At 54.6% G+C, this 16,280-nt stretch overlaps 2 protein-coding genes across 2 annotated transcripts in view; both read left to right on the top strand.

Moving 5' to 3' along the window:
• Positions 1-8,337, top strand: part of CTDNEP1 (CTD nuclear envelope phosphatase 1) — a 33,431-nt gene extending 25,094 nt beyond the window's left edge. Inside the window, exons 7-8 of the mRNA XM_060256365.1 lie at positions 4,936-5,020; positions 7,869-8,337. Of these exons, the coding sequence (XP_060112348.1) occupies positions 4,936-5,020; positions 7,869-7,929 (146 nt within the window). The 3' untranslated portion in view covers positions 7,930-8,337. The remainder of the gene's footprint in view (positions 1-4,935; positions 5,021-7,868) is intronic.
• Positions 8,338-10,837: 2,500 nt separating this feature from the next.
• GABARAP (GABA type A receptor-associated protein) overlaps positions 10,838-16,280 on the top strand; it is a 14,735-nt gene continuing 9,292 nt past the window's right edge. The window contains exon 1 of the mRNA XM_060256722.1: positions 10,838-11,179. Within this exon, the coding sequence (XP_060112705.1) occupies positions 11,090-11,179 (90 nt within the window). The 5' untranslated portion in view covers positions 10,838-11,089. The remainder of the gene's footprint in view (positions 11,180-16,280) is intronic.

Below are 16,280 nucleotides of genomic sequence, written 5' to 3'. Positions count from 1 at the left end.
GGGTGGGGCTGGAGAGGGCTCTCACAGCAGCTGCCCTTTCAAGGACAACCTCTGCCAGAGCTATGGCTGACCCAAGGCCATTCCAGCAGGTGCAAGTGGAGGAGTGGGGAATCAAACCCGGTTCTCCCAGATAAGAGTCCACACACTTAACCACTACACCAAACTGGCTCCCCAGAGCTCTCTCAGCCCCACCTACCTCACAGGATGTCTGTTGTCGGTGGGGGAGGAAGGTAAAGGAGATTGTGACTGCTCTGAGACGCTGAGATTCAGAGTATAGGGCAGGATATAAATCCAGTATCGTCTTCTTGAATCAGATCACCCATCCATCAAGGTGAGAACTGTCTACTCAGACTGGCAGGAATTCCCCAGGGCCTCAGGCAGAAGTCTATCCCATCACCTCCTGCCTAGTCCTTTTAGCTGGAGATGCTGCCAGGGACTGAACCTGGCGCACAAAGCTGAGGTTCTTCCACTGAGTCACATCTCCTGCACAAAGGACGCATGAAACTGCCGAATCAGGCCCTCAGCTCATCAAAGTCAGTACTGCCTACGCTAGGAGTGTGTGTGTGTTTTTAGGGAAGAACATGGAAAGGGCTGGGTGGAATTGAAATATATCCAGTAGTTGAACAAAGCAGGAGTCAAGTTGCATCTTTAAGACCAACCCATTTTCATTTAGAACGTCAGCTTTCGTGTTTTCTTAAGCACACTTCATCAGACGAGGAATCCAGCACAGTGAGCAAAGCTATGTATGGCTTTGCTCACTGTGCTGGATTCCTCGTCTGATGAAGTGTGCTTAAGAGCACACGAAAGCTTATGTTCTAAATGAAAATGGGTTGGTCTTAAAGATGCAACTTGACTCCTGCTTTGTTCAATTACTTAGGGGGGGTGGGCTTGTGTGGGGCGTAGCTTGCCATTCTGTAAAGTTGAATTTGCCAGCTGCCTGGAGCTACGAGAAGCAGGGTATAAATAAACAAAACGTGATTTCTAACAGTGCATAGAATCGTACCGTTTCAGCACATGGATTGAGCAGTGTAATCTCCAGCCTTTGTTTTCTTTTAAACGGAATTTTGTTTGTGCTTTAGTTTTCCATCAACAGAATAGACCAAAAAAAAAAAAGATATAACCTGTATCTGAGCAAGGCAAGCTGCCGCGCCCAGTGCCACCAAAAAGAAAAGACTGTCAGAGGAGGGTATTATTTGCACAGAAACAGTCGCATTGTGTTTAGCGGCATATTTGGATACAGAGTTAAACATAAACCCTGAACTCGTTTCATCGACAAACAACCCATAATAGGTATAATCTGTGAACCCCAGAGGGGTGGCGGCTGAGCGGTGGGACACCTGCTTTGTACGCAGAAGTTCCCACGTTCAGTGAATGTCTGCAGCTGCCGTCTACTTGGGTCCATCATGGGAGAGCCAGTTTGGTGTAGTGGTTAAGTGTGTGGACTCTTATCTGGGAGATGAAGGGTTGGCTGCTATTTTTCTACTGGGTAACAGATCAGAGTTGTCCACTGTGATGGTGACAAACAGTATGGACTGTCTGCCAGAGTCTCGAGGCAGCAGGAGGAAGGTGCCGGCCTAGCTTTCCTGGGAAATTATAGATGTTTGTATGCAAATGCTAGAAGTGTTCGAAGTAAAATTGGTGAATTGGAATTCCCACTCCTCCACTTGCACCTGCTAGCATGGCCTTGGGTCAGCCATAGCTCTGGCAGAGGTTGTCTTTGAAAGGGCAGCTGTTGTGAGAGCCCTCTCAGCCCCACCCACTTCACAGGGTGTCTGTTGTGGGGGAGGAAGGTAAAGGAGATTGTGAGCCGCTCTGAGACTCTTCGGAGTGGAGGGCGGGATATAAATCCAATATCTTCTTCTTCTTCTCAGACCGGCAGCAGCTCTCCTGGGTCTCTTGCAGAGAAGGGTCTTTCCCATCACCTCCTGCCTGGTCTTCTTTAACTGGAGATGCTGCTGGGGACTGAACCTGGGGCCTTCTGCGTGGCAAGCAGAGACTCTTCCGTAGAGTTACGGCCCACTCCTCGGCATCTCCAGTGAAAAGGGCCGGGCAGCTGGTAATGAGAAGGACCTTTCTCTGCCTGAGTCGCTGGAGAGAGCTGCTGCCTGTCTGAGTGGCAAGACTGATCTTGATGGAGAGCCAGTTTGGTGTAGTGGTGAAGTGTGCAGACTCTTATCTGGAAGAACCGGATTTGATTCCCCACTTCTCCACTTGCACCTGCTGGAATGGCCTTGGGTCAGCCAGAGCTCTGGCAGAGGTTGTCCTTGAAAGGGCAGCTGCTGGGAGAGCCCTCTCAGTCCCACCCACCTCACAGGGTGTCTGTTGTGGGGGAGGAAGATAAAGGAGATTGTGAGCCGCTCTGAGACTCTCCAGAGTGGAGGGCAGGATATAAATCCAATCTCTTCATCTACCTCACAGGGTGTCTGTTGTGAGGGAGGAAGGGAAAGGAGATTGTGAGCCGCTCTGAGACTCTTCGGAGTGGAGGGCAGGATATAAATCCAATATCTTCTTCTTCTTCCTCCTCCACTTGCAGCTGCTGGAATGGCCTTGGGTCAGCCATAGCTCTGGCAGAGGTTGTCCTTGAAAGGGCAGCTTCTGTCAGAGCTCTCTCAGCGCCACCCACCTCACAGGGTATCTGTGGTGGGGGAGGAAGGGAAAGGAGATTGTGAGCTGCCGCTCTGAGACTCTTCGGAGTGCAGGGCGGGATATAAATCCAATATCGTCATCTTCTTCTTGATTGACCCAGAAGGTCTGGTTCAGTGGAAGGCAGCCCACACATAACGTCTGCCTGAGAATGTGCCATCTCTGTCTACAGGAGACACAGCGATTATGATTCCCTAATGTTTGTCCCGTGGCACAGAGCAGTAAAGCTGCAGTCCTGCAGTCCTAAGCTCTGCTCACGACCTGAGTTCGATCCCTGGCGGAAGCTGGGTTTTCAGGTAGCCGGCTTGAGGTTGACTCAGCCTTCCATGCTTCGGTCAAACGAGTCCCCAGCTTGCTGGGGGGAAAGTGTAAAAGACTGAGGAAAGCAATGGCAAACTACCCCGTAAAAAATCTGCCGTGAAAAACATTGTGAAAGCAACGTCACCCTAGAGTCGGAAACGACTGGTGCTTGCACAGGGAACTACCTTTACCTTTTTAATGTTTGCTTGGCGTACGAACGCTCACACTACAAATTGTGAATGAGTGAACACCTTGCCTTAAAAAACACTTTATTCATTCCGCAGGAGAAAATCTTCCATAGCATTTTTGCCCCATGGATCTCTTGCCACCTCCCCTCACCCTTAAGCAGAGAGGTCTAGGAGGAAGACTCAGGCCAGGGCAGACTGCCTTCTCTGCAGACCCATGCGTGTCCCACTGCTCTTACCAGAGTGTTTTTTCTACCACCTTGCCCCCAGGCTTGCGTGAGTGAAGGCAAGGTTCTGCCTTGGAGCCCCGTGGCAGGAGAGGGGCTACAAATAACTGCCAAAGAAACCTGGTTAGGGAAGAAGTAAGGAACGCACAGGAACGACTGAAGCGAAGAAATAAACTGTGCAAGCCAATATTCAAATTATTGAAATATACATACTAGTCACAGTATTGCATATAATATACAATCGAATTCACACCGTACGATCAACAAAATTTACACACAATTCATAAACATCCAGCACTTGACATAATCACCTTGTATATGAAATCAATTTCCTCTAGGTCCTATTTTCCAGTTCAAACACGCAGTCCAACTTCAGATATTGTGTCCATAAAGCCCAGTAGGAAATCCGCTTCAGTAGCTCTTGTAAGAAATAAATCCAGGTTGCTTGGAATCCGGTGTAGCGATGTGATACGCCGCCGAAGCAAAAATCCTTCGTGAGCTGCCAGAGCAGCACCACCCCGACACTTCGCCGACTTGTGACAGCGTTTCACCTTCACAGCTTCCTCAGGGTTTTTTCCTTAACACACCATAACCCACTCAGACATTCACAAACCTCTCCTCAGCTCAAAATACACATTCCTTATTCGGCACACGAAGCCTGGTTGGCAGATGACGCTCTCCTGCTTTCCTTGCAGCCTTGGCTCCGCAAGTGGGAGTCAGTCCTCCTTCCTCGCGTCCTTTCGGCTACATCTGTTCGTCTGTTTGTGGCAGCAGAAAAGGGCAGGAGGCCAGCGGCACCTTCAAGACTAACGCTTTTTGTGGGCAGGGGGGGGGGAGCTCATACATTAGGGGAGGGATGGTGGCTCAGTGGTAGAGCATCTGCCTGGTAAGCAGAAGGTCCCAGGTTCAATCCCCGGTATCTCCAACTAAAAGGGTCCAGGCAAAGAGGCATGAAAAACCTCAGCTGGAGATGCTGGAGAGCCATGAATGGGGCTGTGGCTCAGTGGTAGAGCATCTGCTTGGTAAGCAGAAGGCCCCAGGTTCAATCCCCAGCATCTCCAACTAAAAAGGGTCCAGGCAAAGAGGCATGAAAAACCTCAGCTTGAGACCCTGGAGAACCATGAATGGGGCTGTGGCTCAGTGGCAGAGCATCTGCTTGGTAAGCAGAAGGTCCCAGGTTCAATCCCCGGCATCTCCAACTAAAAGGGTCCAGGCAAAGAGGCATGAAAAACCTCAGCTGGAGATGCTGGAGAGCCACTGCCAGTCTGAGTAGACAAGACTGGCTGATGGACCAAAGAGGGTCTGATTCAGTAGAAGGCAGTTTCTTATGTTCATTGCCATGAATAATGTTAAGTCTTTTAAGGTACTTCTGGACTCTTGCTCTTTTCATATGGGTTGTACCACTTTTCACAGACAGGTTCAGTTTCTGGGTTGTGCTCTGGGGAGGAGCCCGGGGAGAGGCGGGGTTGGGGGGGAGTAAGGGGGCAAGAGCCCCACCCAAAGTGGCTTGTCACTCAGTGAGACCAAGGCCAGGGTTGAAAGAACGAAGTGTTGGCTAACTCCACTGTGTTATTTGGCAGATAACGCGATCCCCATCAAGTCCTGGTTCAGCGACCCCAGCGACACAGCTCTCCTCAACCTGCTCCCCATGCTTGATGCCTTGAGGTAAAGCCAGGGCTGGGGCCTGGGCTATTTGTGTGTGCTGCACCAAAGAAGAAGCGAGACCCTGTGCCGTTGATCTGATCTGTCTGTCGGCTCACTTTTTAACCACACCTTTCTGTCGGGGAGCTCAGAGTTACGTACACAGTTTTCCCTGGATTCTGTCCTTGCAGAAACCCCGCATGGCAGGTTGCTCTGAGAAAGAGAGGGACTGGTCTCTTCATCTTTGGAGGCCCTACTGTGGTTCCCCAGGCATCTGAGGCTACAGGGTGGGGGCACAACCCAAGAAAGGCCTTCTTAGTTGTGGCTCCTAAGCTTTGGAGCTCGCTCCCCAGGGAGATTAAGAACAGAAGAGAAGCCATATTGGATCAGGCCAATGCCCATCCAGTTCAACACTCTGTGTCACAGAAGAACATAAGAGAACCCAGGTTGGATCAGGCTCATGGCCCCTCCAGTCCAACACTCTGTGTCACACAGTGGACAATATTTTTTTATATATATACACATATATATATATACACACTGTGGTTAATAGTCACTGATGGACCTTTGCTCCATATTTTTATCTAACCCTCTCTTGAAGCTGGCTATGCTTGTAGCTGCTACCACCTCCTGTGGCAGTGAATTCCACATGTTAATCACCCTTTGGGAGAAGAAGTACTTCCTTTTATCCGTTCTAACCCGACTGCTCAGCAATTTCATTGAATGCCCACGAGTTCTTGTACTGTGAGAAAGGGAGAAAAGGACTTCTTTCTCTACTTTCTCCATCCCAGGCATTATCTTGTCAACCTCTCTCACGTCACCCCGCAGTCGACGTTTCTCCAAGCTAAAGAGCCCCAAGCGTTTTAACCTTTCTTCATGGGAAAAGTGTTCCAAACCTTGAATCATTCTAGTTGCCCTTTTCTGGACTTTTTCCAATGCTATGATATCCTTTTTGAGGTGTGGTGACCAGAATTGCACACAGTATTCCAAACGAGACCGCACCATCGATTCATACAGGGGCATTAGGATACTGGCTGATTTGTTTTCAGTTCCCTTCCTAATAATTCCCAGCATGGCGTTGGCCTTTTTTATCACAACCGCACACATCTGTCTCCCTCTATCAGTGTCTTTTGCCAACAGGTGAAGCCTTTCCTGCTTGTTTGCCATACCCTCAATAATGGTTACTCTGGAAACCCTGCGCTCGGTAGCCAGGCCAGCCCGATCTTGTGGGAGCTCAGCAGCTAAGCAGGGCGGACTCTGCCAAGTACTGGGATGGGAAACCTCCTTGGAATACCAGCAGTTGGGAGGCGGGGACTGGCTTTTATTCAGCCCCCTCCCTCAGTATTCTCCAGGCCCCCAGTAGGGGTCGGTCACCAGAGGCTGCCATGACTTCCAGGTGCGCGTGCGCGCACACACACACATGCGCACACGGTGTGCGTGTATGAATACCCCCACCTGTATTTTTAATCGGACAAATGTTTAGATTGTTTTGTGCATGCTGCCCTGTGGACTTCGATCGGCGGGCAAGGCACCATCAAAACATTTTAAATAATAATAAGAGGTCACCCCGTGAGCTTCGTGCTGGGTGGGGATTCAGATCTCGCCCTCCCAGATCCTTGTCCCCTCTGTTACGCCACACTGGCTTCCTAGTGGCTGTCAGATTTCGGACAGTTTCCTTGGCAAACACAGTCCTGCAAAGAGACTCCTGCTCTTCTTCTGGGGAAGAGCCAGTCTGGTGTAGGGGTTAAGTGCGCAGACTCGTTATCTGGGAGAACCGGGTTTGGTCCCCACTCCTCCACTTGCACCTGCTGGAATGGCTTTGGTCAGCCATAGCTCTGGCAGAGGTTGTCCTTGAAAGGGCAGCTGCTGTGAGAGCCCTCTCAGCCCCACCTACTTCACTGGGTGTCTGTTGTGGAGGAGGAAGGTAAAGGAGATTGTGAGAGCCAGTTTGGTGTAGTGGTTAAGTGTGCGGACTCTCATCTGGGAGAACTGGTTTGATTACCCACTCCTCCACTTGCACCTGCTGGAATGGCCTTAGGTTAGCTGTAGCTCTGGCAGAGGTTGTCCTTGAAAGGGCAGCTGCTGTGAGAGCCCTCTCAGCCCCCCCGCCTCACAGGGTGTCTGTTGTGGGGGGAGAAGATATAGGAGATTGTGAGAGCCAGTTTGGTGTAGTGGTTAAGCGTGCGGACTCTATCTGGGAGAACCGGTTTTGATTCCCCACTCCTCCACTTGCACCTGCTGGCATGGCCTTGGTCAGTCATAGCTCTGGCAGAGGTTGTCCTTGAAAGGGCAGCTGCTGGGAGAGCCCTCTCAGCCCCACCCACCTCACAAGGTGTCTGTTGAGGAGGAAGGGAAAGGAGATTGTGAGCCGCTCTGAGGCTCTTCAAAGTGGAGGCGGGATATAAATTCAATATTATCATCATCTTCACTAGAAGGAAGGTGCTAGGTGCCATCAAAGCAAGGATTGCTATTAAATTTTCTGTTGCACTGGTGAGCTCTGCCTCTGGTGTTGGAAGACATTTTCACGCTGGCCTTTCACCCAATCCCGATCCCAAAGACGGTGAACATGAAATATTAAAACATTTGAGCTGTTAAAAATATGGCTAAAAATATGAAATCCTTCAACTGGCAGCACAAACACCGCCGGGAGGAAGGCCAGTCACTGGTGTTGGAGAGATGCCAACCAAAGCAAAAAGGTCTTCACCCGCTGGCAGAAGGCCCTGATCGAAAGAGACGGGCCCATCTCCCTTGGGTGGGAGTTCCAAAGCTGCTACAGGCAGATAACGCAGCCATTTGTGGCGGGAGGGGAAGAGGGCTAAGCGTAGACTGTCCTCATGGGAGAGCAGCACTCACTTTTTGTCACTCCCTCCAGGTTCACAGCAGACGTCCGGTCGGTGCTCAGTCGGAACCTCCACCAGCATCGCCTCTGGTGACGGCGGCTCCTCCTTTCTTCAGGGTTTGGCCCACGACCTCTGCCTTATCCCCGCCATCGTGCCCGCCCTCCTTGTCCTCGCCACTTGGACTCTGGCGGCCGTGTTTGGACTCAGCGCAGCGGCGGGAAGGGACTTGGCGCCGGCCGGCCTTCCCTCGCGCCAAGCCCACGGGCACCCGCTTTCACCTCCGCCTGTGCCCCCGCGGCACACCTGCTCTTCGACCGCAGGGTGGACACCGACAGAGATACTGGGGGAGGGGGGCACCAGCACTGTTGGCGTGACTCCAGCTGCTTTGGAGGCAGACGGGCAAGAAAGGGGGTGAAACAAGCCAGACGCACCCCGGAGTGCGACGGACACTTTGAGACGAGGCTGCGTTTCTCATTTTAAAGACCTAGCTCCCTGTACAAACAGCTTCCTTCTCTGGCTTCTTTTTTTTCTCCCTCTTCTTTCCAGATAAAAAAGAGTTCCCCCCCCCCCCCCCCGCTTCCTCTGAGAAGGGCTTGTTAGATAGTTCGGCATAACTGATCGTGAATTGATAGATGAGGCTTGTCCTTTTGCCCTGGTCTGGACTGAGGATTTGACTCCTTGGGGTGGGCCTTTGTTGGGGGTGGGGTGGGGGCAGAACCAAAGGCTGAGTGGCTACAGCCTTGAACTGCAGAGTGGGAGGAAGATGGAGGGCACAGAAAACTCCTTTTCAGTAATTCCCCCTGCCATGTAGGCTTCATATTTATTCAGGAGGCTTGACTGTACAGTGCAATTAATGAATATATTTATTCTCCTCCCCACCCCCAGCTAAAGTACATAGGGGGAGGGATTTTTATCCTCCAGTTTCCCCTTGCAGGGGTTGGGGAACATGTGAGTCTAGCCAAATGCACACATTGGGGTAGGGGCCTTACACTGGGATGAGAGGAGAGGAATGCCAGAGTTTAAGGAGCAGGACAATGGCCTCAAAAGAGGTCAGAACTGGGCAGAGAGAGGTCTCTCCATCTCTAGCTCTCCACACCAGCTGAATTCCTATAAACGCAGCATGGGGGGGGGGGGGGCTTAAATTGAGGACAGAAGCCACTCTGGACCCCTTTCCCAAGTGTGCATTGGTGACTGTGGTCAAATGCCAGTCTTTGTTTGCGGGGGGGGGGGGGGGCTCCTTGGAGCCACACCAAACTGCCTGCAGAGTCTGAGCGAGGGGTGGGTTCACTGCATGGGCCTGGAGTGTTGTGGGGGGGTGGGGAAGGGCAGTGCACTGGTCTCGGGCAAAGCGGTCATGGACAACTGGAGCCTGCATAGCTCTGCTGTTGGTACCTGCTGGTCACCCCCCCCCCCCCTCTACTTGCACCTGCTGGAATGGCCTGCCTCGTACTCCTAAACGGTAGCCTCTATGGCCTGTGAGTTGCTGAGGCCTTGAAGCTTTCCTAGTTCACCTCCCTGGCACATCTGTGTCCTGCTCACTTCTGGGATTGATTGTGGGGGGGGGGGGAGGGGACTTGGACCAGCATCTCCTGGTGGGGGTGGGGGAGGAGAAGATAAGATATTGGATTTACATCCTGCCCTATACTTTGAGTCTCAAAGCGGTCACAATCTCCTCCCCCCCCTCCCCAAGACACCCTGTGAGGTTAGTGGGACTGAGAGAGCTCTCCCAGCAGCTGCCCTTTCAAGGACAACTCCTACAAGAGCTATGGCTGACCCAAGGCCATTCCAGCAGGTGCAAGTGGAGGAGTGGGGAATCGAACCCGTCTCCCAGATAAAGAGTCCACACGCTTCACCACACCAAACTGGCTCAGCTATATCCCAGTCTGGCTGTTGTCATGACCACTCTGCAAGAAAATTTTCTTCTTGCATTCCGTGTAGCTGCGGCAGCTGCTGCAGCGAAGTTTGGCTCCTTTCTGCTCCCTTATTTCCACTGTGGGGAGCGGCTGTATGTGCAAGAGCAGGAGGTGGTCTGAGGGGCTGCCCTGAGCCTTGCACCTTCCAGTCCTGGCTGGCTGCCTGCCTTCCCCCCCCACAGCTGCTTGCAACCTGTTTCTGACCGCGCCCACCTGCCTTTTTCTTTCCCCCCACGGCTCCCTGGGTGTGCTGGAGGTTCCTTTTCCCCTCACCCTGCGAGGCGCTCTCCCCAACTGGCCTCTCTCCCTGGCCGAAGAGCAGTTTGCAGCCCTGGGGAAAGCGAGTCCACTACCGGCCCACCTCGCAGGGCTGTTGCACAAACCGCAGCTGCGTTTCTCGATCAGGGAGCTGCAGCCAAGGCGCCCCCTCCCCTCGCCCTGCCACTCAACAGCAGGGAGCCGCCCCTCCTCCTATTGGTCCGCTTGTCACACGGCCACTCCCCTGCCGGATCTAGGCGCACGTGACCATTCCTCTCTGTTGACGTCAGGCACATGATCGGTCGCTTCACCGCTCCGCGTCCTTCCAGACCGATCCTTCCGCGCCTCAGTTCCTTTCTTCCCTCCCCCCCCGGCCTTTCCTCGCTCTTCGCGGGGCCGAATTTCCACCGTCCGTTGAAGTCTCCCGCGTCCCGCTACCCTTTATGGGGCGCGACCCTCCACAATTGGCGCAGGGGGCGGCGAAACGCACTCTGCGATCTATTTTGTTTTGGTGTCAACCCTTCAACGCAAGCGGCGCAGCATTTGCGCCCAGAGGGCCTTCGTGAATCGCGCTGGGCGCAGGGCTTTGTCGCGGGCTGTACCGCCGGAGAAAATTCCTGGCGGGGCTGAGGGGCATTGCCGGTCATAAGGCTCACGAACGAAGCGGAAGAGAATGCCAGGAAGAAGCCGCGTTGCGTTCCGCGCGCAGGAAGCGCTTTACGCGGCCAGCGCAAGCTCCCGCTCTTGCCGTAGCGCGCGCCGCTTTTGTACGCATGCGCGCTACCCACCCTCGTTAAGCGGCGTTGTGGCGCCGAGGCTACGCAAGCAGCGCACGCCCTCCCTCCTACGCAAGCAGCGCAGCCAACGGGCGCCCAGCCCGCTCGACGGCGTTAGGATTTCGGCGTAAGGCTGTCGCGCGCGGGCGACGGTTGCCGTCCCCTTGCGCCGCCAGCGGAGCCGTGTGGTAACAACGCCAGTATCCCTGCGCGCGGGGGAGTGTGTTGCTGTGAGGCGGCCCGGCCTGGTCCGTCCCCGTCGCTCCCTCGACTCCCTTCTCGCCGCCCGCCGCCGCCGCCGCCGCCATGAAATTCGTCTACAAGGAGGAGCACCCCTTCGAGAAGCGCCGCTCCGAGGGCGAGAAGATCCGCAAGAAGTACCCGGATCGAGTCCCGGTGAGGCCGCCGCAGGGAGCAGTGCGCCTCCGCCCACGGGAAAGAGTCCCCCCGGCCAGGCCCCTCCGCCACCCCCCACCCCCCCCCCCCACGCCTGGAAAGTGACAGCTGGGCTGGCCCCGCCCAGGAGGATTGAGGAAAGTCAACCCCCACCTGCCCCTCCCCCTGGATATTGCCCCCCCAAACCCTTTCTTCCCTGCCCCCTCCCCCTCTCTTGCTGGGGCGGCCTCCCCCCACCCCCCTCTGGCCTTCACTCCTTGCTCCCCCCACCCCCGCTCCTGGCCCTCATTCATTGCTCCCCACTCGTCCTGGACGTCATTCATTGCTCCCCCCCACCCCCCCTGCTCCTGGCCCTCATTCATTGCTCCCCCCACCCTGCTCCTGGCCCTCATTCATTGCTCCCCCCACCCTGCTCCTGGCCCTCATTCATTGCTCCCCACTCGTCCTGGACGTCATTCATTGCTCCCCCCCACCCCCCCTGCTCCTGGCCCTCATTCATTGCTCCCCCCACCCTGCTCCTGGCCCTCATTCATTGCTCCCCACTCGTCCTGGACGTCATTCATTGCTCCCCCCCACCCCCCTGCTCCTGGCCCTCATTCATTGCTCCTCACTCGTCCTGGACGTCATTCATTGCTCCCCCCCACCCCCCTGCTCCTGGCCCTCATTCATTGCTCCTCACTCGTCCTGGACGTCATTCATTGCTCCCCCCCACCCCCCTGCTCCTGGCCTTCATTCATTGCTCCCCCTACCCCCCTGCTCCTGGTCTTCATTCATTGCTCCCCCCCCACCCCGCTCCTGGCCTTCATTCATTGCTCCCCACTCCACTCCTGGCCTTTATTCATTGCTCCCCACTCCGCTCCTGGCCTTCATTCATTGCTCCCCACTCCACTCCTGGCCTTCATTCATTGCTCCCCACCCTGCTCCTGGCCTTCATTCATTGCTCCCCCTACCCCCCTGCTCCTGGTCTTCATTCATTGCTCCCCCCCACCCCACTCCTGGCCTTCATTCATTGCTCCCCACTCCGCTCCTGGCCTTCATTCATTGCTCCCCCCACCCCGCTCCTGGCCTTCATTGCTCCCCCCTATCCCACTCCTGGCCTTCATTCATTGCTCCCCACCCTGCTCCTGGCCTTCATTCATTGCTCCCCACCCTGCTCCTGACCTTCATTCATTGCTCCCCCACCCCCCTGCTCCTGGCCTTCATTCATTGCTCCCCACTCCGCTCCTGACCTTCATTCATTGCTCCCCCCCACTCTGCTCCTGGCCTTCATTCATTGCTCCCCCCACCCCCCGCTCCTGGCCTTCATTCGTTGCTCCCCCACCCCTCCTGCTCCTGGCCTTCGTTTATTGCTCCCCACCCCACTCCTGGCCTTCATTCATTGCTCCCCACTCCACTCCTGGCCTTCATTCATTGCTCCCCACTCCGCTCCTGGCCTTCATTCATTGCTCCCCACTCCGCTCCTGGCCTTCATTCATTGCTCCCCCCACTCCACTCCTGGCCTTCATTCATTGCTCCCCCCCACCCCGCTCCTGGCCTTCATTGCTCCCCCCTATCCCGCCCCTGGCCTTCATTCATTGCTCCCCACCCTGCTCCTGGCCTTCATTCATTGCTCCCCACCCTGCTCCTGACCTTCATTCATTGCTCCCCCCACCCCGCTCCTGGCCTTCATTCATTGCTCCCCCCCACCCCGCTCCTGGCCTTCATTCATTGCTCCCCCCTACCCCACTCCTGGCCTTCATTCATTGCTCCCCACCCTGCTCCTGGCCTTCATTCATTGCTCCCCCCACCCCGCTCCTGGCCTTCATTCATTGCTCCCCACCCTGCTCCTGGCCTTCATTCATTCCTCCCCCACCTCACTCCTGGCCTTCATTCATTGCTCCCCCCACCCCGCTCCTGGCCTTCATTCATTGCTCCCCACCCTGCTCCTGGCCTTCATTCATTGCTCCCCCCACCCCGCTCCTGGCCTTCATTCATTGCTCCCCACCCTGCTCCTGGCCTTCATTCATTCCTCCCCCCACCTCACTCCTGCTCCTGGCCTTCATTCATTGCTCCCCCCACCCCACTCCTGGCCATCATTCATTGCTCCCCCCCACCCCACTCCTGGCCTTCATTCATTGCTCCCCCCCACACACTCACCCTTTCCCCGCCTCCTCCCATTTGCCTTCTTGGGAAAGTGTATTGCAGGGTGGCCAAACTGGCTTAGAGCTACATAGAACAAACATCAGAGGTTTTGAGAGGTGCAAGACTACGAGGAGCAGGTGTTTGAGAGCTGCAAGGAAGGGGGGAAGGCAAATAGGTTTTTTCGGGGGTGGGGAGAGGTGGAAAGAAAGCAACTTTTAACTTTGAACACGTTCTCCAAGCCACCGGCTGGCTTGGCTTGGAGAATGCCTTTAAAGAGACAAATGCCTTCTCCAAGCCAGCTAATGGGGCAGTGGGGGCTTCCAAGAGCCACAAAATACGTGTCAAAGAGCCACAGTTTGGCCCCCCCTGGCGTAGAGGAAACCTGTGGAGCGTTCCTTCTCTGCCCCCCTCCTCCGAGGCTGGCCAGGTCTCCGAGCCCTGCTTGCTGCACGGGGAAGCCAGCCAAAGGGCGGTACCCCCAGGAGAGCGCCCGGCTGGTGGGTCTCCAGGGCAAGCAGCTTCTCTGGGAGGTGCAGCCCTGCCCAGCAAAGATGAGGGGTGTAGACTCCCCAGCAAGGGGGAATAGGGTTTCATATCCCCCTTTGGCCCTGGCAGGAGTGTTGGCGGCCTCCTCTTCCTGCTGAAGTGGGGTGCTTGAGCGGAGGGCTGCCTTTCTCAGTCTTCCCGGAAGCCCACGGGCTGAGAGGGGTGTGACTTGGCTCAGGGTGGCACCGATCCTTCCCAGACTGGAGGCAGGATCGCCGTGTTTGTTTTTTAAACTTGCCCTGACCTGGAAGGCCCAGGCTAGCCTCATCTTGTCAAGTCGCAGAAGCTAAGCGGGTCAGCCCTGGGTAGGCCGTGGACTGGGAGAACACCAAAGCATCCCGGGGTCGCTACGCAGAGGCAAGCCCTAGCAAACCTTCTTTCTTGCTGGCTGCAACTTGACGGCACTTTCCTCCTCCACTGAAATGCCTAAGGCAGCTTGGTGAGGAATGCAGCGATCAGCTTTGCCATGTCTGCAGGGCTGTAAGCCGTTCCAAGAACTTCCCTGATGTTTCTTTGCTGCGCTCCGAACAGCAGCCTTTCGAGGAAACTCGGTGCTATAGCTGGGTGGGCTGAGTGAGAGAGGCCGTGGCAGGTCCTGCAGGGCGGAGGTGAGAGTCCAATGGGCTGGAGTAGCTTGTGCTGGCCCTCGCCGTGATGTTCCCGCATTTGGCTAAGAGTCAAGAGGTCTGCTACCATTAGATATTGATGAGTGGCTGCAGAAAAGAGCCAGAATCCGGGAGCACCTTCGAGACCAGGGGTGGCCAAACTTTGGCTCTTTCGCACAAATTGTGTGGCTCTCAAAGCCCCCACACCACCCCGTCGGCTGGCTTGGAGAAAGCATTTGTCTCTTTAAATCACTTCTCCAAGTCAGCTGGCAGCTTGGAGGATACATTTAAAGTTGCTTTCTATCCACCTCCACCTCCCCCCTCATCTATTTGCTTTCTTTCCATTTTGCCTTCCTTCTGGCTCCCAAATATCTGACATTCATGTCTTGTGACTCTCAAACATCTGACATTTATTCTGTGTGGCTCTTACATGAAGCAAGTTTGGCCACGCCTGTTCAAGACTAACCAAATTGGTGGTGGGGGAGGAGCTTCCGTGAAGTCGCTGCTCCCTTCTTCAGGCTCACAAAAGTTCCTCCCCTGCCGTAAATTTTGTTTGTCTTGGAGGTGCTGCTGGACGCTTCCTCTTTTTTATTGCACCTGCTTCTCTCGCACAAGGCCCTCCCCCCTGTCCTATCCTTATTGACACACACAACTAAATTTAAAACACCAGACACTTGCATTTGCGGCCTCTTCCCCCCCACCACCACCCCGTCATAACATAACATTGCAGGGGACCTCGCAAGAAAACAGCCTGCCCCTTTGCTAACTCCAGTGAGTTTGGGGGCATTGTAGTTACTCGGCGTACCTGGTCCTTCGCCCCACTTTTCACCTTCCTTATTGAGCAACCAAATCTTGTAGCACAGACTGAAGTGCTCCCCAGGGTGGGGGCAGGGGCTCGTGTTCACAGTTTTGATCATTCAGACTTGGAAGTAGGATCTGCATACCTGTATAATGGGAATGTAACAGTGATTTCTTCCTTCAGATAGGTGGTTGTTGTTGTTGTTATTATTATTAATTAGACTTGTTGAATTGCCCGTTCCCAGCCCAAGCCAGGCTCTGGGCAATATACATCAAATGGAATAATATGTAGATTAAAACAGCCCAACAATACAGATTAAAGCAGTAAAAAATTGAAAAATCCCAGTGGCTTCCTGCAAAGAGTATTGTTCTTCTAGGCTGTCAGAGCACTGCATACGGGATGGGGGGAGGAAAAACTTCTGGGGGGGGGGAGAAGGTGCCAGCTGTCACTGTGCCGAGTGTCACATTTGTTTTCTGCCTGTGGGAACTTTTACCTGAAAAAAAAAGTATCCAAAGCAAAGTTAAGACAGACCAGACAGGAGGTGATACGAAGAGAGAGCCGTGTCAGTCTGACCTTGATGGACCAAAGGCCTGATTCTGTATCAAGCAGCTTCCTGAGGGGCATTTGTCTGAAATCTCCAACTGAGTCTGCACCTCTCATAGCCTCTGTGCGCCTGTCTCACTCTTTGCCAGTTTGGTGTAGTGGTGAAGTGTGCGGACTCTTATCTGGGAGAACCGGGTTCGATTCCCCACTCCTCCACTTGCACCTGCTGGAATGGCCTTGGGTCAGCCAGAGCTCTCTTATCTGGAGAACCGGGTTTGATTCCCCACTCTCCACTTGCACCTGCTGGAATGGCCTTAGGTCAGCCAGAGCTCTCTTATCTGGGAGAACCAGGTTCGATTCCCCACTCCTCCACTTGCACCTGCTGGAATGGCCTTGGGTCAGCCAGAGCTCTCTTATCTGGGAGAACCGGGTTTGATTCCCCACTCCTGCACTTGCAGCTGCTGGAATGGCCTTGGGTCAGCCAGAG

Source organism: Heteronotia binoei, chromosome 15 (assembly GCF_032191835.1).
Source record: "Heteronotia binoei isolate CCM8104 ecotype False Entrance Well chromosome 15, APGP_CSIRO_Hbin_v1, whole genome shotgun sequence".
Classification (NCBI taxonomy): Eukaryota; Metazoa; Chordata; class Lepidosauria; order Squamata; family Gekkonidae; genus Heteronotia; species Heteronotia binoei.
This window is presented reverse-complemented; position numbering and strand designations above follow the sequence as displayed.